Below are 21,865 nucleotides of genomic sequence, written 5' to 3' on the forward strand. Positions count from 1 at the left end.
GGTGCTTGCATTCGCGAGCCGACCAACTTGACCCAGCCGTGTGAAAGGCTCTCCTGATACTACTGGAGTGAAGGCGTATTTGGAGGGATAGCGATAACACGCTCGGCCGGCGGTGTGGGCTAAAAGACGAGCAGCTGCCGCCGCCGCTGCATCACGGACACACCGCTCAGTGACCGGCGGACTGACGGAGGCCCGGGGGGATTCGGAGAGGCGTGAATGGCAACAACATTTCCTAAAAGAAAACCCTGCCCATGAGACAACCTGTATGCCAAATGCGTCCTAGAAAATAGGACGCGCGTTTGCCGTAAATTAGACGTGGGCTCGCACGGCGGAAGTTTCTGCGATCGATTTTTTGGGGGGAGATCTTCGTTTATTGGCTGCAGTCATGGACGAGGACAACCAAGGTATGATTCATTGAGTCGTTTCATTCCCGTGATTTGTTGCCATTTCCCTAATCAGAAGACATGCGCCTCTGCCTCCTCAGTTTGATGATGATAATAACAACAATAACAATACCAATGCTATAATAATAATACATTTGGACCTATTTGCCCTCAATTTCAGTAATCTAGGACTCTAAACAGAGTTGGTTTGACAGCAAAGACATGCCACAAACAGTATTTTGTGACACTAACAAGAAGTTGGCTTCTAAATGTGCAGAAAGCCCCTCACTAATGTTGCTGCTTTCAAGAGCAGTTTAATGTCTACACTGAGGAGGGTGATGATCTACACTCAAACAGATTATAGGGCTCGAAGCGTAGATGAGAGTCAGCGCATCAGTGTCGGTATGAGATGCTGTGAGTATTGTGTTTTTCCTGTGCCTTTGTCAGCTGTGGGCTGGTGCCACTGTGGCCCAACAGGTCCTGTCATGGTCAGCCATGCATGGCCACCGAGTCGTTTATTGACTTAGACTGTTGCAAGAATTTGTTGGCACGGATGCATCTCTCCAACAGGAGCCTGCTCATCGTTCAGCACACGGGTGGGTTTAGAAACTTTTGAATGGCAGGGCAGACTTTGGCAGGGTTATTTGGGAGTTGGCACAGGGAGTTGAGTAGAAACGCGTTTACAATATTGCAAGCTCTTTTCGTTCTTACTTTATTACTGTGCAATGAAACTATGTAAATAAATACTTGCAAGGTAACTCTAAGTAGCCTGGAGCCATTAACAGAGTCATGTAAAGGCTCCTCCACCCTTCCTGCATATAAGATACACTTAAAGCAACACAAAGCAGCTACACACTGTAGTTTCTATCTTCCTGGTTGTTTAATTTAGGGTTCTGGTAACCTGGGGTTAATCCATGATACCTGTCACCGGCTGACTCAGGCAGAGAAGGCCAATCAGATTCCAGAGGGACCACCCCCTGTTAATCATACACTGTACAAAATAACACTTTAAATTGGCCAAGACCCCTCCAGGTTAAAATGCTCACTCTTGTTGTTTCAGGTCGGTGGTATTCAGTCCCACTGGCTCACCGCTTACGGAACTGCAGGATGTGACTAATGGCTTGCGTACTGCATGCACGAATGCATGCACGCACGCATGCATGGCACCTGGGTATAAAGCAGCCATTGTGCTGGGTTCAGGCAGCCGGGCCTCCAGCGTTGGAAGACGTCAGCATAGCCACACAGACAGACATATGGTGCTGTGACACCAAACAGAGGTAGCTGTCAGCAGCCTCACAAATTTAATGTCTCCTTTTCCCCTTATGGCACTTTTTGCTGTGAAGATGGATAGATGGCTGGACACAGGGAGTAAAAACATCAACAGTTTGCTGCTTATTGTCTGAACAAATGAGTGCCTACACAGCTGTACACACAGGCCCAATGCAAGGCGACAGACTAAAGTAGAGAATGAGCAGCAGCAAGTTAGTCAACGAGGTCCACTGTGCGACTATCGCTCCTCACAATGTGACACACATGCAGAGACTTTGCCAGGCCACAAGTTAAGCAGGAGGGAAGACTGGAAAGTGGCGGGTGTAATGACCGAGAAATGCGCGAGGAGGGAAAGCACGTGTGACCACAAAGAGAGCGAGAAGCAGTCGTAGTAGCGACGATGGTGAGATGTCTGAAAGGGAATGAGAGAGCAAGACAGGAGCAGTGTATGTGTGTTTGTGTGTGAGAAAGAGCGTGTGGACGGGCTGGATGAAGTGCCAGGACAAACTTGGAGAGTGGCCAGAGAAGTGTGGAACGTCGCCAGTGAAAGACGACGAGGGAGAGTGGCGGTGGACTGGATATTCTTTCTGAATCAATTCTCCGGCGTGTCAGTGGAGTTTCTCTCAGCAGAAAGTTCTTCTTTTCTGTCATTATTAACTCACTTAACAGCAGGTGGTCTCAGCCTCTCTGTGATTATCTATTAAACCAGGTCGCCCTCTTGATGGGGACTCACTTTTCATTTTTTTCCCCATCTTTTCTTCCCCTTATGTTGACATATTCTCTTTGCTCTGCTAAAACCTCTTAGCACATGCTTTTAGCCATGCTTGCATCCTTTCCAGATATTTTCTTACTTTTTCTGGGAGCCTATGCACCATGATAGGGTTCTGAGTTTTTGTTTTGAGTGAAATGCTCAGCTATTTAATGCATTGTGGTGAGATTGTGTGCACTTTTTTATTTTTTTACTTTTTATTTTTAAAATTAGAGTATGTGGAGATTCGTCATTGCCCGCTTGGACATGCTGTAAAAGGCTTAGCGAGAACGGGTGTATCGTAATCCAGCTGACACACATGACATTCAGCAGTACAATGCCTACTGCCGCAGTACTCCCCTCAATGGACAATGGGCCAACAAGAGGGCCACAAAGCTCTGCTACAGTGAAGCCTGCCTGACCGCACTGACACACTGTAGCTCGCTGTCAAACATTCCCATTTTGCACGACCGACTTTGTCAGGCTGTCAAATGTACACCTGCATCATCTCCGCTTTCCCTGCTTTCGCTCTGCAGGTTTTTGTTAGTCAATGAGCTGTTTTACTGCGCTTTCAATCAAGTGATGCCCATGTGGTAATAATCAGAGCATTAGAGATAGACTTTGGCTTTGCAGCGTACCTCATGATTTTGGCTGCAGATCCTCTCTATTTACACACTGTGAAACCAGCCATTTAAACTTGGCAAGGGAGTACGTGAGTGTGTGTTGCAGCGTGTGGTCTGTGGGGTTGCGGCACGCTGGCGCTCAACTGAGGCAACAACAGGCGCACACAGCGAGGTGGGTTTTAAGATCGTAGAGCCATTCATCTGGCTGCTGCAGGACGGCGCCCGCAGCTGTGTTCAGGATTTGCGATTTGGATGGTGGGAGTAGTTTCGCAGCTGCTGTCTTCTTCCCTGCAGCCCACACACTGAGAAGTGGCCTTCAAAAAAACACAGGAACAAATTACGGCTTAATTGTGCCCACCTGTTATTAAGCTAAATCTTCCCTGTTTGTATTTTAACCCTTTGGAAGGGGCTCGCCTGGTTCACCTGTGTGATGGGTGGCTATAGAGAAATGGCTCTGGGGAAATTGATAGGTCATGGCTTTTGATGTCAAGTCTGAGGAGGCTCCGGCAGGCAGGCTGGCAGTTAGCGTTTGTACGCTGCCTGTGTGACGGTGGAGAACCTGAGGCCCTCAGGGCCCCTGCAGGATGTCAGGGAGCAGCAGTGGGGTGTGATGAAGAGGCTTGGATCTCTGCAATGTTTGATGGAGTTCTGCAGAAGACACGTGGGGCCCTTGCAGATTGGGTTTTTAGTCTGTTTTCCTCCGCGTACCATCAGCTCCGGCTCATTTAAAATATTCTTAATTTAAAACCCAAAGCTGCAAAGCTACATTTGTACTGTGGTTGAGTCCAGCAGTTAATTGAAGAAAAATCAATAATCGATTCATTCTTATTACTGTAAATTTAACACATACTAAGAATTGGCTGTTAACAATTTCTTAAGTATAAAGACTTTATGCCTTTTTTCAGGTTTTATCTTTGTGCACACAAAGAAAGTATATAGAGTGTAGTATTGATGAGTTCTGTCACCAGTAAGGATTTTCAGATACACCACCTCGGGCTGGCTCTGTGGAGTTGACGCCGCTCTCACCAGGCCCCTCGTTTGTCATGTGCTTTATGACTCAGTCACACTAGAGTAAAAATAGTGTGACAATCTCCAACTAGAAGAAATTGGTGGTTGCTTGGTGATTGTATCATTTAAAAAAGTTGCTGTTGTTGCCCAGAGGCTGAATACGCAACACCTTTAATCTGTGGGTCACTACTTTTGATCACAAGATTATTGCACAGGTCACGTGATGGGAGGCAACCAATCTCCAGACTGGTTGTAATCACTCTCAGACAGATTGGCAAAGGTTTGCAAGTAACTGCTCTCTAACCTATAAAAGCAGACAGATTGCCAATACATTGCAATTTATCTGAGTCAGTCTGTGACGTGCCTGTTTGCAATAGACTTGACTCAGCTCAATGGTTGTATTCTGGTTATGTTTCTATATATACGCAAGTTTGCCCAAAATCTATATAATTTTGCAGTGGCTGTCTTGTATGTCTGCACGCTCAATTCAGGTAGCTCCTTCTAAACCACACAGAGCTTTTTCTAGTTGTGCGAAATATTTCTGCTTTGTGCTTCATGTGAAAAAGGACAACTTTGGTAAATATCCTGACCTGATTCCCCCTGAAATTGCCAGAAGTAGATGTGCAATAACCTGCTTCATTGTGGTGGATTTCTTTTTTTCCTCCCTTAAATGGAGCAAGCTCGCTCTTGTATATATTACGATTCAATTGGCCGTCTGTCACAAAACCAGTGATGCTTTTAAAAAGTTGGTCTTTCGGAGTGAATAAAGCTGCATTGTCAGGCGGTGAAGGCTCAACTAAGAACTGCCACAGCTAACCTCCAAGATGCTTAAAAATAAGACAAATGAGACTCAATCTTCTTTTCTAACTCTTGGCAGTTATGTTTATATCCCAGCTACTTCTTTATATTTGATGTTCTCATGAATTTCTGAAGGCATGAAAGCGCAGTGGCATGTGTACTTTTGTTTTTTGTTTCTTGTGTGTTTTGGTATCATAAGCTCACATTTTCTGATATTGTTTCAGCATTTCTGCTCAGTCTCTTAGACTGTTTTGCTCCCACCAGTGTGACTCACCTCTGTTAAGGATTGTTTCTCTTCCTCTGTTGTGGCTGCCAAGTGCTCTCATTGCTGTCAAACACTATTGGCCGTGCGCAAGCAGTCACACTTGCATTGGCTCAGTAACTTCCTTGAGAAATCAGTGGGGAGATGGACATCTGGGTTCTACACTATGCTGGCCATTACTGTATAGACTGAAGTGTGTATGTTTCATCTTTGAGAGGATGGTGAACACAGAGGTCTCTTGTCAACTTTGGCCTCCCAAAATATCAGATAGCACGTTATGTTTAACCTTGGTGTCCCCTCAGTGGTTTAAGTTGGACTCGGTACACTTTAAGAAAGACTGACATATATGGAAATTGACTTTTTGGATTTAGTCCGTTCCAGTGCCTCAGCTACCGTAACAATAAGCGCTAAGTTTCAAGTGAACGCGAGTCATTTGCGTAAATCCTCTTGGACCGCCGCTCTGCCTTTAAAAACAGGTTTGAGGTTCTTTTATAAGAGGCCGTGACGCTGATGGCAGACTTAATTTTTGTCAGGAGAAGTGGAGGAAAGTATAGCAAAGGGCTTTTTAAAGGAGTATCCAGTTTCCCCTTCATCACCCATGCAGTAGTGTGCAATAAAGCCCTACCGCCAAGCCTAGCCACAGATTGGAATCTGTCTTTGTAGCATTAAAACCATCAAGGGGCTTGTAGTGTGCCCCCCCCCCCCCAAAAAAAAAAAAAAAAACTCTTTGGAAAGAGAAATCACAGCATGCATGCTAGGGGTCCCAGGACTCGGAAGTCATGTGCTGAAGTGAGTTTTAGCCAAAGGATGTCCTGCTCTACTTGGGCCTTTTGGGAGTCTGGGTTCATGGCTCATTGCTGGGGGGGGGGTTCAGGTCTGTAGGAAAGGGAAGAGAAAGCTGACCAAAGTGGACAGGAAAAGGGAGGTTTGGAACAATTATGTAAGCACAGAAAGATTGTTTGACCTGCTGAAGATGCAGGAAAAAGGTGTATCCCCCCGTGACTGCAATTCTTCACAGTCTGCAAACACTGTGTACTTTACTCTTCAGTTACAATCTGCAACTATGATTTGTCAGGCAGACGTACTAATTTTATTTTATTAAAACAGATGCTGCATATTTCTTGGTGAAGGCTTTAACCTGATTACCATCCCCCAACGCTCCCTCTGTCTTTGCACTTAACGACTCTGTTTTACTTCCCTGAACTCACAAGGTCCTCACTAAAGTCCTCTCTGTCCCTTTGTTCCACTGATTCTTACTTTTCTATCCATCTTTTTAACCATCAGGCAGAACTGTATTCTTCATTCTTTTGTACATATATATATATATATATTTTTTTTTTCTACAAGCATCAAAATATAACAAAATATTGATAATGAAACAAATGTTAAAATGTAGTCCTCATTTACATGCATACACCCCGCAACATATAAGACTGTAGTACTTGTTTGAAATCTTGGTTCATTTTAAGCTTCAGGCTTCAGTCACACTGGATTGGAGACCACTCTGTGACCCCCTGGAAACCCAGCCAGTAGAAAAATCCATTGAGTTGTGACTCAGAGCCAGGTCACTTTCTAAACAATATTAGAACTTGTGAGCTGGACTTTGTCCTTGGGGGAAGTGCTCCTTTATGCTGACAGCAGCCAACATTTATATCGAACTGAAGTCTCGGCTTGGTTTGAAGTAGAAAATGCTATAATGTGATATCATACTACGGTTGGACGTGTTACGGAGAGACTTTAGTTTTATGAAAATTCAAAGCATATTGTCGTTTCTCTTGTCCTAATGCTTCTTCCCAGCATAGCTGCTGAACAGACAAAGGAGAACTATGAAAGTCCAGAACACCTTTCTTTTTAGCTCTGTTGTCCACTCTTGAACACCCAGTGTGTGTGCGTGTGTGTCTGCATGCACGTGTCTGTGTGAGTGTGGAACATCTGGCTAGCCCACAGCCTCTTACAGACCTCTTGTCTTTCCCTAAGGGTTTGTGGCACTGCCAGCCCAGCTTTTAGGAAGGGATTTGTAACAGTCACTCAGTGCCTTTACTCACGAGGTCAACGTGTCAGTAAACTGCTACAGCGAAACCCCGGTCTTTGCTTTTTTTTTTTCTTTTCTTTTTTTTTGCAAAATGTGCATGTTTCCACCTCCTACCCCCACTGCCTTTTTTGCTGTAAGATGCTGCTGCATCATGCAAAATTCATTCTTCTTTCATCGTGAGAGAAAACGAGCTGTGACTGCGCTGCTGGTGCGGTGGAGGAGGCTGAGGTTGTTGCAGTCATGTAGTCTTGGCTCTCACGTCCCCCCATCATCAGCCCTGTGCAATTCAGACTAGCAGCAGTGCTCCGTTTGGCTCAGACAGAGGCTAGAAAAAGTGCAGCAGGATGACCGTGTGACACACGGCACACGGACTCTTGAGCAACCTGTCAGTGTGTGTATTGGTGTGTGCATGATGGTGTATTTGTACAGGGAGTCGGTTTGTATATGTTTAGGCAAGGGAGATGGAGACATGCAGCTGTGGCACAGTTTCAAAGAGAGTCTGATAGGGAAGCTGTTGCTGCAGTCAGATACTCAAACTAGGTTAGTGGTGCAAGGCTCAGCCCAGCTGTGTATATCTCATATTTCTACAGAAACGTGTTTAAATGACTGTGAATGTATGCATCTGTGTAGACATTCTCACGCAGAAGTTTAGTGAGTCCTGTAAGTCCTCTCCACGCTTAGACAAATGGAGATCAATCAGGCAGAGATAACATGACATTTAGTGAATTATAGGTCATGGGTTCGAGTCACTTGCTGCCACTTTCCTACTTGAGTGCTGGAAAACTTACAAATGCACATATCTATATAAACAGGATTCAAGAAAGATGGCAACCCTGAATGGAAAAAGTGGTGTTTTCCTCCAAGTCTGTCATGTGAATTGTAGTGTGATGTGTCACCAGGATTTTCTGCACTTCATGCCACGGTTTAAGGTTCTTTTCCTTTGCCCTGACCCTTGAATTGTTAAATTGTTTTCCAAGACAGGATGTCTTTTGTTGCTGTAGTGAGGACTGCGAGTCGCCCTGACAGAGCAGGTCAGGCTGACAGGCTGCAGAATAGTCCGCAAGTGCACTGATAAGCAGGAGCATCTATGTGGACAATGGTAGCTCGACTCGTGGCCGCACTTAAATACACATTCACACGACCCCTACGGATAAAAACTCACACTTCTTGTCCTTGTCCACAATCTTGCATCCACAGCATGTAACTCATGGCACATTAATGGCACAGCAACCACTGCTAATGGTTGGGCACGCTTGATCAACCAGCATACTCACTACTAAAATCCACACACACACCGATAGAGAGTGGCCCTCAGGGTTATCTCAGGGGTTGAGTAATTTACAGTCACTCTCAGGCACAGGTTCATTCACTCTACTTGTTGGCCTTTGCCACATTAAATATCTGTCATCATCAAAGGGAAACTATTGTGCTTTTTCTTAGTTTCTGTCAGTGCATGTACAAGTAATCCCTGTGAGACAGAAGCTGAAGTTCAGACTGCTTTAAATGCTCCATTTCAGGCAGTTTATTTATTTTAGCATCTGTATTATGTCAAAAAGAGCAGAAGCTCTTTCACTACAGGCACATGGCTCTGACTGAAGGCACAGAAGCTCCACCCACCTGGTGTTCAAATAATTTATTTGTTTAGGGCAGCCAATCAAAAGAAAGTCAGCTGAAAGTGTGAGGTGCTGATGAACTGAATATGAAATGAATATAAAATAAATAAGGATTGTTTTGAACTTTAAATTGTGCAAAGCCGCTCTAGTAGAGTTCAACGGGGTGTTTTTTGTCTTAATTATATAATGCAGCCAGAGGAGCATGATGCAAATGCTCTGTGATTAATTTCCTCATCATAAATGGACTCAGCTGATACACAAACTGAAGCAATAATGAGTAATTATTGTTATTTTCCTCGTGGTAAAATCACCAGCTCTCCGACGCTGACACTCCCAGGGGATATGTTGCTGTCATAAATGCCTGCAAGCCATCAGGAGGCAATACATGTGTGTAGCTATGTAGTAAAACATGGGATTTTCAGCACTGATCTGTATAAAAGGAAGTGGGAAACCAATCTGCTGGCTTTCAGTTAGATTAGAACAGCTGATATTCAAATGTGTCCTGTCTCCCCAGTTGCTATTTTCATATCTTCCAAATCATTTTCCTCATGCACTTTCCCTGTATGACCCTCATTAGCCACATCTTATATGTACAGGACACATACAAGGAAGCATGTGTGGCTAATCTTTCATGCACTTACAAAGAAGTTAAACGCAAAAATCAAGTTCCCCGGGCGCACTTCGGTAATGCTGTTTTTTCTGTACATTGATTGCATTACATTAAAGGTAAGTGCATCATCATTTCCACAGGCAAGCTTCATGAGCTCACAATTGGTCTTGTTGATTTGGGCTCCACATGTTACAAATTAATCGACCCTGACAACCAAAAATTGTGTTTATATACAGCACGCAGTTCTAGGCACTTGTCTGGACTCTCATCCATCATGCGCCACCGTTAGAGAGGCGTCCGATTGGGCCCAGTTTGCAGTGGGACAAGCGAGGCCAAACATACCAGCCAGTCCTAAAGAGATATCTTCAGCAAAAAGGCAAAGAGAACATCCTGCAACAGATGATGTGCATCAAACAGAGAACTGATCTCTTCTCGCAGTATTACAAGAAGAGACAGTCGACACCGAGACGCTCTAAATCCACATAAAACTGTGGCGAGCTCTCCAAGATGCTACGCTCAAGATCATTGCCAAGTGTTATGCTGAGACACCTCGGTGTGTCTAAACATTATCATTATATGAAGTACTTCTTGGTGTCAGATCTTCCATTTTTACCATTTTGTGCACCTTCTGCACAGCACAAAAGCATAACATGCTCTGGAAAATATTATAAAAGCAAACATCATCCAGTTATAACAACAATTATGCTTCCAGCAAAAACACATTACAGCAGTACATAGAAAAGAAACAGGGTTTAATTCATTTTACCGCTAATGCAATGCGGAGGCCACATGAGCCAACACGGTCATCCCGAGTGTTTTAATGCGACTTTCATCTGACTCTGTATGGAAAAACAAGCGTGTGCTACTCTGTGGTAATGATGCAAGAATCAGAAGCGTTTTCTTCTAATCAGCGCTCAGCTAGTGGGATTTAAAATGAGAGGTTAAATAAAGGGCTCTTGTTTGCAGAAGCTCAGATTCTGGAAAAACCCTTTTACCCAGAACCTGGGAAGGAGCGATCGTCTGAACCTGAACCACCCACATATTTTGTGTAATAAAGGAGGAAAAAAGCTCAGGTTTTAACTCTGTTATGAACTTCTTTTCCCCCCTCTCCACCTCTTCACATGCCTCTTGTCCTTCCTGCTCTTTTGCAAGAAGAAAAGTGGAAATAAAGTCCAACTCGTCAGCTGGAGTGTCTCTTTGCTCTACTGACTGCCTCTCCCTCTCTGTATCCCTGTATATCGTGTATACTTTTTTCACGAGTTTTAGGCCTGAACCCAATATAAACAGCCTGTACTGCTGCCTCCTCCATTTCTGTCTCTCTGTTGCTGCTCATCTGCTCAAGGCTTGCATATCAGACAGTGTGTGCTGTGTCACACTGCAGTCACTTCCTGGGGTGAGGGGACAGAGGTGCAGCTAAGAGTGTCTAGAGGACTTGCGTGTCGTGACAACCTCAGAGAAGATGGACCTGCATGGTTTACTGTGTTTCTTCTTCTAATCAGGCCTATACCTCTGACTTTTAATGGCTAAAATAGGCTTGCTCAGCCCCGTCTCCTTGGCTAGTTTCATGCCTGTTAAGCTGTCATTATTATTGTAATCTCTTTGATCATTCTTGACATTATGGACCACTGATTTCAGACTGTGGGTAGCAGAAGCAATTAGGATTCAGATTTTTACACCACAGACATCGATCCTGGTGGCTGTCAGTAGCAGATTTGAGTTCCTTTACTGAGGAAGGCCACATGTGGGAGCTTACAAATATCTGACATTAAAGTACAGACAGGAACAAACTAGCAGCGGTGTTGTGACCACAGACCATTGTGGCAGTGGAATTCTGAGCATTACAGCACTGACAGGTGAAACTAATGCACTGGACTAATGTCAACTTTTTGGTGAGCAATTGAAGTGACTATCCGTGCAAACAAAGGACACCTTTGTCTGATGTGATGGGATGTGAAATGTATTAATGGACTACCCACACGACCTCAGCCTCCATTGTCCACGAGTAATAAACTTTCAGCTTCAAAGCGATGGGTGACGAGCAGTTTGCCTTATATTAGGCAGGAGCTGTAAAGTCAACAGCAACGCATGGCCGAACTGAGGGGTCAAATTCTGATAAACAGATCCTCTTCACGTGGTTGGTGATGCTCAGGGAACATTTATTCACCATTTTGAAACCGCCGCTTTTCTAGTGATTGTGCACGGGGAAGTTGGAGCTTTGGTTGAGTAGATTGATTAGTTTGTACATGTGTAAAAATGCTGTCAACTTCCATTTATTTTTCATTATGCAGTCCTCAGCCACCCCAAGTTTACTCTGTAGTTTGCACAATTCTAATGAGCTTGAAGGTGAGTATCTGGTGTGACCACCTTTATTTTTCAACACAGCCTGAACTCTCTGAGACAGCTTTCTTGCGATTTCTTTAAGTAGTCTTCAGGAATAGTTCTTCAGGCTTCTCGAAGGACACTCAAAGCTCTTCTTTGGATGTATTTGTGCCTTTTGTTCCATTCTCTGTCAAGATGATCCCACACTGCTTCAACAATGGTAATGTCTGAGCTCTGGGGAGGTCAATTCATGACTGATATTGTTCAGTGGTCTGGACTAAAAATGAATGACAAAGTAGCCAATGTCCAAAGAAAAGCTTTGAAAGAGCTTCACAAAGCCTGGAGAACTATTGCTCAGGACTACTTTAAAAACATCTGGCTCCTTGAAAGCAAATTCTAGAGAGACTAAATGTACATCTATAGAATAAATATACATTTCAACTTATTTTCTTTGATCACTCTTCTTACGTTTGAAGGCAATACCGCTTAATACTGAGCACAGAAACTGAAGATCTAGAAATATATGAAAGAAATAAGAAATATTGTATAGAGATGGCAACAGTGTGCTGTGTCACATGAGAAGTTGGGTTATAGGTTTTCCCAGTACAGCAGTAGCATTCTGACTTAAACAAGCCCTGCCGTGCCTAGCCCACTACATTTGGTAAAATTAGGCTGACAGTTGGTGGTTCAGGGAGGAGTTCTGGGAATACTCTGTCTTGTTAGGAAAGTTTTACACAGTTTGAGACAATTTTCCATCTCTGCCTCTTAGTTCTGGTTAGCTCTGAGCAGCTTAACCAAACATTTCATAAACAAGGGGTGAAAAAAAAAGAAGTATTTTTTTCATAGCAGAAATGTTTTCTGTCTTTTCTTATTTTTGCAAGCATCTTTCAACCCCTTGGGTGATCCACAAGCCCCAACTTCGGGATCCATTGTTGTAAACAGCAACTTTTTTGAGTTTCTCGTGCTCAGGCTATCCTGTAATTAGCTGTGTAGGCTGGCTGGGAAAGGAGACATTATGTGGAGATTGCTGATGATTAAACGAGGGAGCCGTCATCTCGACACATTTGACTCAACAGAAAAATTCTTCAGGGCTTATTGTAGCCCCCACGCATCCAGGCTTCTTGACTTGGGAGTTGGTGGTGTTTGCGTAACAGTTGATTCCTCCGTCAATAAGGAAAGGTCTTGTCTAGACAGGGTGTGAGATTACAAAGAGCGGAAAAGAAAAAACAAAACTGCAATTGGGTTAATCTCAAACATACCTATGCTATCACTGTCAGCTGGTGATTGGTGAGGCAGCAGGCTGTCAAGATCACTTTCTTCCCTTCAAATTTCTTTGCCCTCTGGTAAAAAGGCAAGTAGGATGTAGTCTGTGTGATAAGAAAAGGTCTCCGTCTTTCTGCTGTTGACAGACTTTCCGCAGACTGACGGTGCGATCGTTTATCAGTTGCAATACTTGCAAAACTTTGTAAACTGTTTCAGTCAAAACGTATATCCAGCAGCAATAATTCAGCACTTCGTGAAAGAATTCATTAACAGTCATGATGAAAGGCCATCTATGCGCTCAGTGACTCGAAATTTACAGAAGGTGAAAACAATACCAGCCTCTGTGACGTGGCAGGCAACCAGGGATCGTATCACAGCAGCCGCTCGAGCAATTTGTCTGAGAATAATTGCATATGATGACCCAAAAATAAACCAATGAGAGAATGCCTTTCGAGTCCAAAGGGAAAAGGAAGCTTCAGAGTGAAATTTGGCAAATGCACTTCATGAATACTTGACTGTGACTAGTGGGTTGTGTGAAGAGACTGTCTTGCTTCAAGGGATTGTGTTATATGGTCTTTGAGGCTTTGAAGAATCAAACAGCCATGTTGTGTTTGATGTAACCTTTGATTTTCCTTTGTAATCTAATTTTCATAAAGGGGAATGCTTTGGTTGTCTCTGAGATGAGCACCAACAACAAGTGACTGCTGTAGATTTGGAAGTCAGTCATCTCTTTGAGGCGAACGAACAGTGCAAAGAGAGATTTTTCTTTTCCTTGATATTGATGGAGTTTCGTGGTGGTTGCATGTACTAACTAAATACAAAATTAAAACATTAAACAGGTTTTCATACTCAAAGAGAAAGTATTATGTCTAAATGTGTCAGGTCCAAGAACCAAATGCAGTTTCCCACATCAGATGTGTTTTTCAGTGCTCAAACTGGGCAGTTTGAGTATTTTTTAACAGGCAGAAGTTGTTTTTATCTTTCACACAAAGATAAAAATTTGCTACGTCTTTTATTTTAGCCAGGTTCATATGTTGATCTGGCGGTTCACATTCCTTGTAGGATGAAGTGCGATCACTTTAGTGACCGCTGAACTTTTGAATCTTGTGGATTCATAGGGTCAGTTTTTTAATTTCTTGTAGGTGCAGGCGTGTGAAAAACCTTTAGCAGCAGTGTGGAAAGTGAAAGCATTGGTGATGGCGTGACGAGCCGCTCCGTCGTGCTTGTCTTGCACCTTTTCTTGCAGTTAGTGGAGAGGGGGCGGCTGGTAAGACTTGGCTTGGTGTGAGAGTGCTTTTTAAAAACACTCCCTCAGAGCTCAGTTGCTGGTGCGCTCTCATGTCCGAGACATCCATTCGTTTTGCCTTTTGGTATGTCTTCACCGTTCATTCTATTGCATTCACTCCACTTATCCTGCACTACTGACCTTGATAACTACACGTATTATGGTTTGTTTAGGTTCTTCTTATATTTCTCTTGATTATGGTGTGTTCACCTCCCTTGTTTGTCATAGACATGCATTTTTATTTTGATAGGCAGAAAACTTTCATCTGATCCATCCATCCATCCACTCTCTACCATTTACCCAGGTTTGAGTTGCAGGAGCAGTCAAAGCCGACATGCGCAGACCTCTGTCTCTCTAACAATTCTTCCAGCTCTTATGAGACAAAACTAAACAAGTGTCTTCTCCCAGCACCTTGCCTAGAATGTGCTGGTCAGATGGCTGAATCACCTCAACTGGCTCCTTTTGATCTGCGCTCCTCATCCTATATCTAATGCAGTGCCCAGAGATTCTTCAGAGGAAGCTAACTTCTTCCACTTGTAAATACAGGCTGTTTTGGTCACAACTTAAAGCTCTTGACCGTAGGTGAGGCTAGGAATGTAGGTCACTTTCAGGCTCAGCTCTGTTTTCACCACAACACATCACTATGGAGTCAGTCCGTGAGTCTTTCATTCGACTGTCCCTCATTTGTGAACAAGATCCCAAGATACTTTAACTCCTCCACTTGGGCAACAACTCATCCCTAACCCTGAGTGGGCACTCTACTATTTTCAGGCTGAGGACCATGATCTTGAGTTTGGAGGTGCTCTTTCTTGTTCCTTTTGTTTTATACTCGTGAAACAAACTCTTCCATGCATGTGGGTCAGTTTGAAGTCTTGTTGGCAGAGTTGGGTCCAAATCAGGCAGAGAAATGATTTCAGACCTGGAGCAATGTCTGGCTGTGTGTCTGAGGTAAAAAAAAAAAAAAAAAAAAAGTATTATTTTACTATTTGTATATCCAGTACTGGTGCATGTTTGAAACTACAAGTGCAATGCAGTGATCTCATTGGTCAGATCTGCTTATTTGCATGCTATAAGATAGAAAAATCGAGCTTGGTGTGAAAAAATAAATGTCACAGATTTTTGAGTGAAATTACACCATGGTTATAAGCAGCTCCATAAAGAATGGGTGAGTCTGAAAAATGTATTTAACGAAATAGTTACAGATTTTACAAGTCCGGTGTGCAAAGGCTCAGTCTCACTTATTCTCACTTAGTTCATTTCCGTCACGTTCATATTAAACTTAAAGTCAGAACCAAGGAAAACTTTTCTCCAGTAGCTGGTTTATTAAGCTTTTACTGCAAACATGAAGTACAAATAATGGAAGCCATTACTGATGAGATCTTTTTTTAAGCGATTCAGATTCAATAAAATGATATTGAACCCCAGCTGCAAAAACGAATGCACTCTGCTGCTGCTGTTAGGGTTTGCTGCCTTATCTCACTCTGCTGCACCATCAGTGCTGCTGATCTAATATGGAGTGCACGGCAGATGTATTTGGAAGCTTTTATTAAGCGAAGATGGGCATTTTGATTTCTCTGTTAGTGCTGATGTGGGAGCTGAGTGTTCTCATGTGGAAAGTGGCTGATGCATCTTAAGAGAAAAGAAGGATGAGTTGAAGATAAAAGACAATGCACAGAATCTGATTTAAAGAATAAGATTAGGCGGTGTATGGAGACCTGGTTGGGCCCGACTGGACAGTTGCAATAAGAGGAATGTGTGCTATTTCCACACCGCTGCTGTCATCTGTCAAGAGGCAGAAACTGTCAAAGAGGCTGTCGGTGCGCGCGCCTGTCTGTATGTGTGTGTGTGTTTCTCTGTGCCTGTGCATGCTTGAGAGCAGTGAGTAGGAGTAACGCCGAGGGGAAGAACAATTACTACACACCTACCAGCCACAATTGCAGCTTACATGAGTGCGGAACAAGCTGCTAAAAACAGTGTAGATGCTCTTATTGCAGTCAGCCACAGTGCTGCCTGTTACAGGGCAGACCACCATAAGGACACGCTCCTCTTCTGAACGCATGTCAATCATCATGAGAACCGAGGAGAAGAAAAGCGAATGTGGTTTGTGTGTTTTATTGTAAACATGAGAATTTTGAATTTGAATATAAACCATTTGGAGGTCATTTTTTTCCTGTGTGTCACCTAATTTTGAAACATCAACTCTCCCTTACATCATTCTCCACAGTCCAGCATGGGCTGTGCTGTCAACTTGTGTTAGTTCTCCTTAAGTAGCCTGTTGTGGGAATGGGTTCTGGCATCCTCATGTTTATGTGGTTGCTATTGTTACATGGAGCCCAACCTAGTGCACTGAACTGCTGTAGACATCCCCTCCATTGTCTCACTGAAAACTTGGTGAAAATCAGGAAATGTTTCACTGTCTCTGTTTGCTGTTGTTCTCTATCATGGTTCTGTTCAAGAGTGTTACTCTCAACTCTCAAGCTCATGAACCTATAACCAGCGAAAAATCAGGATAACCACAGGACTGACCTACCAGCCACTTTCTTTTTCAATAGAGAAGCTCTGTTACAAATTCTGTGTCAAGATAACTGATGTGAAAATAATTTCAAAGAGAGAACATTGGTATAGTTTGTTAATTAATTGGCCCCTGGCCCACTGTCATGTTCACTCAGCGGCCACTTTATTGGATGCATCTTGCTAGTACCAGCTTGGACCCTCTTTTGGTTTCAATAAGCTCCTCATTTCTTCTCCAGTAGCGTCCAGAAGTTTCATACAGTGAACTGAGGCCTTAATTCTTTGTGGCATAGATTCAACAAGGTGCTGGAAACATTCCTCAGAGATTTTGGTATTGACATGATAGGATCACATGATCGATGCAGATTTGTCAGCTGGACATCCATGGAGCTAATCCCCCGCTACACCACATCCCAAAGGTGCTCTGTTGGATTGAGATCTGGTGAATGTGGAGGCCATTTGAGCACAGTGAACTCACACTCATATTCCAGAAACTAGTTATACTTTTAAATATATATTTTTTATATTTTCCAATGAAAGCCACATGATTCAGCTCTAATCTCTTTTGCAGTAGGGTTTCGCGTCAGACAGTAACTGGGGTCCTTCTGTCTGTCGTGTATTATTCAAGGCCCCGGGCAGTTTTCAGCTTCATTAGGTGCATTCGTAAATATATTTTATAGCTCTAATGTGCCCTTTAGCACTGCTGTATACATCCACAAGTATTAATTGTTGTGCTTTTTGAAATTTCTTTTTTTATATAGAATGTGATCACTGAGTTCAATAAAGAATTACATTGAGATTATGTAAGTGTGGATCACGAGTGGACTTGAAAAACAGCCTCAGTTATCTGTGGCATGAATAATTTGCATGTGATCTCTTTTTATGACCACTATGAAAATCTGGAGCAGACAAGACACATTTATATCCGGTCATAAGACTTTGCCACTAATCATAGCTGATTTTCTTTTAACTCACTGACCTAAATACTGCAAGGAAGGAGAGTGATCTGCAAACATGCTTCCTGTTTGGCTTCTTTTTGACCTGGGTTCTTCTTTTCCATTTTATTAAGATATTAAGAAATAAAGCTAAAAGCTAAACAGCTCTAAGGAACACTATCCATGAAGTAAAACTTAATCTTAACAAAGTACACACTGAAATTGGCCATTTTGCCCTGACCCATGCCAGCTGAGCTCATCACAGATGTATTGTTTTGCACATAGGACTTTTTTGACACACTGCAAGGCTGTGGATATCTTTCCATTGTCAATAATTATCTTTTCATGATGATTTGAGCAACCATGTCACAATCATATGATGTGTTATTCTAACAGAGGGATCGTGGTTTTTTCATTGATTGTGTCATTGTTTCTGGTAACTCGGTAAAACCAAGAATTTTCCCTCAATCTTCTGACGGCTGTTTAAGAATAGCATGGAATTAATTTGTCTTACACACTTTGGTCAGTATGGGTCTTATAAAGTGACTGTACCACAAGAGTAGTCGACACTCAACTCATACGGTGTATTTTTATGTTAAAAACACAAAAATAGCAAGTGATTATAGTGCTTATATACTTTAAATTAAATATATCTAATCAGAATCTGATTCTGATTATAAATTTGCCTTTTGTGACATGATTGACTGGGGCTCTTCATGCTCCCTGGGCTCTGTTTTTCAGGCTTTAGAAAATCTAACTCAACATGAGAGACTTTAACCATTCAAAGGTCTTTTCACACCATCTTAGTTGGTAAAAAAATACAACAAAAAGAGCAGGAAGGTCCAAGTAGACAGGACCTTTACCTGTGAAAGTAGGGTCACCCATACGTATATGAATTGCATGACAAAGCGTTAATAAGTCTGTTGGTTAACAGTGAGTAAGTAGTGGTTCCATAGTGTAGTGGAGCAGGGTGTCACAAACTAGTGCGATCCCCCCAGTGCTGGATGAACAGGAGGGAAAAAATCAAACATGGATCCATTCATCGATATTGATGCTCCCTTGGGAAATAAGCAGCTTTACCTGTTAACAGTAAACATATGCATCTTAATATAAAGTGCTAATCATGATAAGTTAAGTATGTCTCTCATACAACCAGTAACAGCACATGGCTTGTGACCTTTTTGCTGACCCATAGAGCCGGTGATGACCCGTCTGGTTACAGGGCTTGAAGACTGGAAAACGATGCGTGTGAGCCCGAGAAGGGGAAGATTCAGACTCGGTGACCTTTCTGTTGGAAATGTTCGGGATCACGTGATGTCTGTGAAAACTTCAGCACAGGGGCAGTTACTCATCCGTACATTCTTGGCTACTAATGCAGGGAAAAAAGGCTAAGCACGCAAGTTTGAACTGTTATGATGATGTATTGATTATAACTGGAGCAGCAGCCCCCTGAGTCATAATATAAAATGGCTGAGTGGTGTTGCTTTGGTAATCTGTGTGGCTGAGCCTAGGGTTGAGCGTGGAGCGTTTGTATATAACCTAATTTGATTTTTTGAAAAAATGGAAATACACACTCACAAACTTCTAGATGTATAGTGCATCTGATGCCCAGGGCCGGCTGCACAGTGATATTTGGCCTTATAATCATATCACATTACTCTGAGTTTTCCACATGCTACAAAACACACACAGCAGGGGGATTGTTAACCAAAACAGATTTGATCTTCTCAGACAATTTGTCCCATTCTCCGGTCTAGTCGAGCTCTTTCAGCCAGAGTAGGAGGGATGGAGGAGTGTTTTGCGCATTTCAGACGTAGGTTGTCCGCGGGGTCTCTTTGCTCCACAATTACCACTTTATGAGGATACTTAACTGCAGCCAAGAATCGAGAACAACAGAGGCAGAGAGTGTGAAGATGTCTGGTGGGCTGCTATCTGTTCACTCTTGTGCCTTTACTTTTCTTTGCCGTTTGCCACTAAACACTCCCGTTTGTGTCTTTGTTTCTCTTAGAAGCAGACTCGTCACAACTTTCTTTGCGCTCCTTTAACCCTCCACAGACCCTTTTCCACGGGTTCAGCATTACACTCAATGAAAAATGTCACACATTTAAGTCAACAAAGCAGTCCTTGTAGTGGCTGTTTTGGGGCTATCACGGGATGGAGTTTGTCATGGATACCAGTTACAATTTTTCTGTGCTCTCCAGTAGGGCTGGGCCATATTATACCGTTCACGGTAATACCGGTATAATGTTAGGCAACGATAGGAAAATGAAATATCGCGATAGAATGGGAGTAAAACGCGCATGCGCAGTGCCTTTGTTTTCATACGCACATGGCCGATTGTTGAGTGAAACAGATGAACCAGAATTGGTTTGTAAAAATGGTGCAACTTCCGTGATGTGGAACTGGTTTGGTGTTTGTCAGTCAGATACACAACAAAGCACATTTTTTTGCAGAACATGCAAGCGGCCGTTGTTATTGTCATATTTGTCGGACTAAGATGCTCTTAAATCTGGGAGTAATCTAGGTCCTAAACTCCGTATACTTCAGGTCAAACAACACTGCAGCATCACTTAGAGTTAAAAACTGTCTAAATTCTTTCATCTTTAATAAAACGATCAGCATTGCTGCTTTACCAGGTGTAACTATGAAGTTTAACTTCCAGGCATCCATGAAAACAAAAGTTATTACATTTAACGGAGTTAGAAGTTAGCAGGAAGCTAGCGGAAGTTAGCTCGCTAGTTTCGCTAGTTACCTAAGCATGATATTGCATGTTCTGACTGAGAGATTTCTGAAAAAAATCAAACGTACAGCTCTGCTATCACTTCCAACATAAATGAAGACAGGAAACTAAACAGCAGTGACGTTTGTAGGGTTACTGAAGTTGGGCTAGCTGGTATATAATGATGTGCTACGTGATCGCTAGCGACACAGCTATGTTAGCATAACATAAACAGTGAAGCTGGAGGACGAACACTAACACTTTTCCACTTATAAAAGTTAACGTGAAGGTTCTTCATGGTTAGAAACAAATGCAATCGCATGGCAGGATGCTGTAAACGGACCAAACTTCAGTCAGGAGAACAACTGAGATAATCCATCCACAATACGAGGTTAGTCATTAATATACTGCAACAACATGGGAATAGAGCAGCTGCCAGAGAATTCAACATTAATGAATCAATGGTACAGAAGTGGAGGAAGCAAGAAGAATGAGTTTAATAAAGTTTGATTTATCTGACTGCTTTGTTTCGCTTAATGTGCCTTATAATCCCGTGCACCTTATGGTCTGAAAAATGCGTACTGCACACTGCAGTTTAATGTTGCAAAGCACCTCTTTTTAACTTCAGTGGATATTATACATGGTTATGCTCAGGATATGTCAGCCCATTTCTACTGGAAATGCCTTTTGGTTAAACTTTCAGCAAGGAATTTGCATTTGCACTGTTACATTTTTATAAAGCTTTAATGTACATAAAAACCAGCTTCTTGTTTAAGTGAAAATAAATGGAAGGTTGTCTTTTTGCGCTAGTAATGTTGTGGAGTTGTATTTTGTCTCGCATCAATTATATCGTCGGTTATATCGTTATCGCAAATTTTCAAATATATATCGTGATAAATATTTTTGGCCATATCGCCCTGCTCTACTCTCCAGGCATGACAAACCTTTAAAGTTGTAGAGTTGTTTTTTTTTTTTTAACAGGGTCAACAATGAACTTTTAGTCTGATTTCACAGAAGTGGCTTGACATTTTTAGGCTTGTTTGCTATCTTGCAAAGACTTGGATAAGAGGGCTGATACAACTTTGTCTGTCTAGGCAATATGAAACCACTTCTATCGTAGGCTAGAAACAAAGGAAACAGTCTAATATTTACTAATTAACATGATGTACTGCTTTTTTTGTTTTTATTTTTTGTTTAATCTGTGTGGAAAACCAAAGTGTAAAAGAAGAAGACTTTTTTAAGTGGTTGCACTTATTTTCTGGAGTCTAGTTGCTGTGCCGTGTCTGGAGTTCAGTAGTTGCTGCAGGAGTAAAGTATTAGATTTAGAGATTTGATCACAGAATCTAGTAATGTGATTAAAGGATCCCAAAAATGAGCAAAGTACAGTATACTCATTTTTATTAGATGGCTGAGTATGTATCAGTCTTTCTGCCAAGTAAGAATACATTAAGACTGAATCAAATATATTTAAACATTTCCGATACATC

General features: G+C 42.5%; 1 protein-coding gene across 2 annotated transcripts in view; it reads left to right on the forward strand.

Annotated features, from left to right (window-relative positions):
• cyth3b (cytohesin 3b) overlaps positions 1-21,865 on the forward strand; it is a 46,872-nt gene continuing 25,007 nt past the window's right edge. Inside the window, exon 1 of one of the 2 annotated variants that reach the window (XM_082530756.1) lies at positions 1-404. In XM_082530756.1, the coding sequence (XP_082386882.1) occupies positions 386-404 (19 nt within the window). In that variant the 5' untranslated portion in view covers positions 1-385. Of the gene's footprint in view, positions 405-1,933; positions 2,056-21,865 lie in introns of those variants that run through there. The other variant, XM_082530757.1, reaches the window with a different exon arrangement.

This window comes from Aulonocara stuartgranti (genome assembly GCF_965226115.1).
Source record: "Aulonocara stuartgranti genome assembly, chromosome: 4".
NCBI classification, from domain to species: domain Eukaryota; kingdom Metazoa; phylum Chordata; class Actinopteri; order Cichliformes; family Cichlidae; genus Aulonocara; species Aulonocara stuartgranti.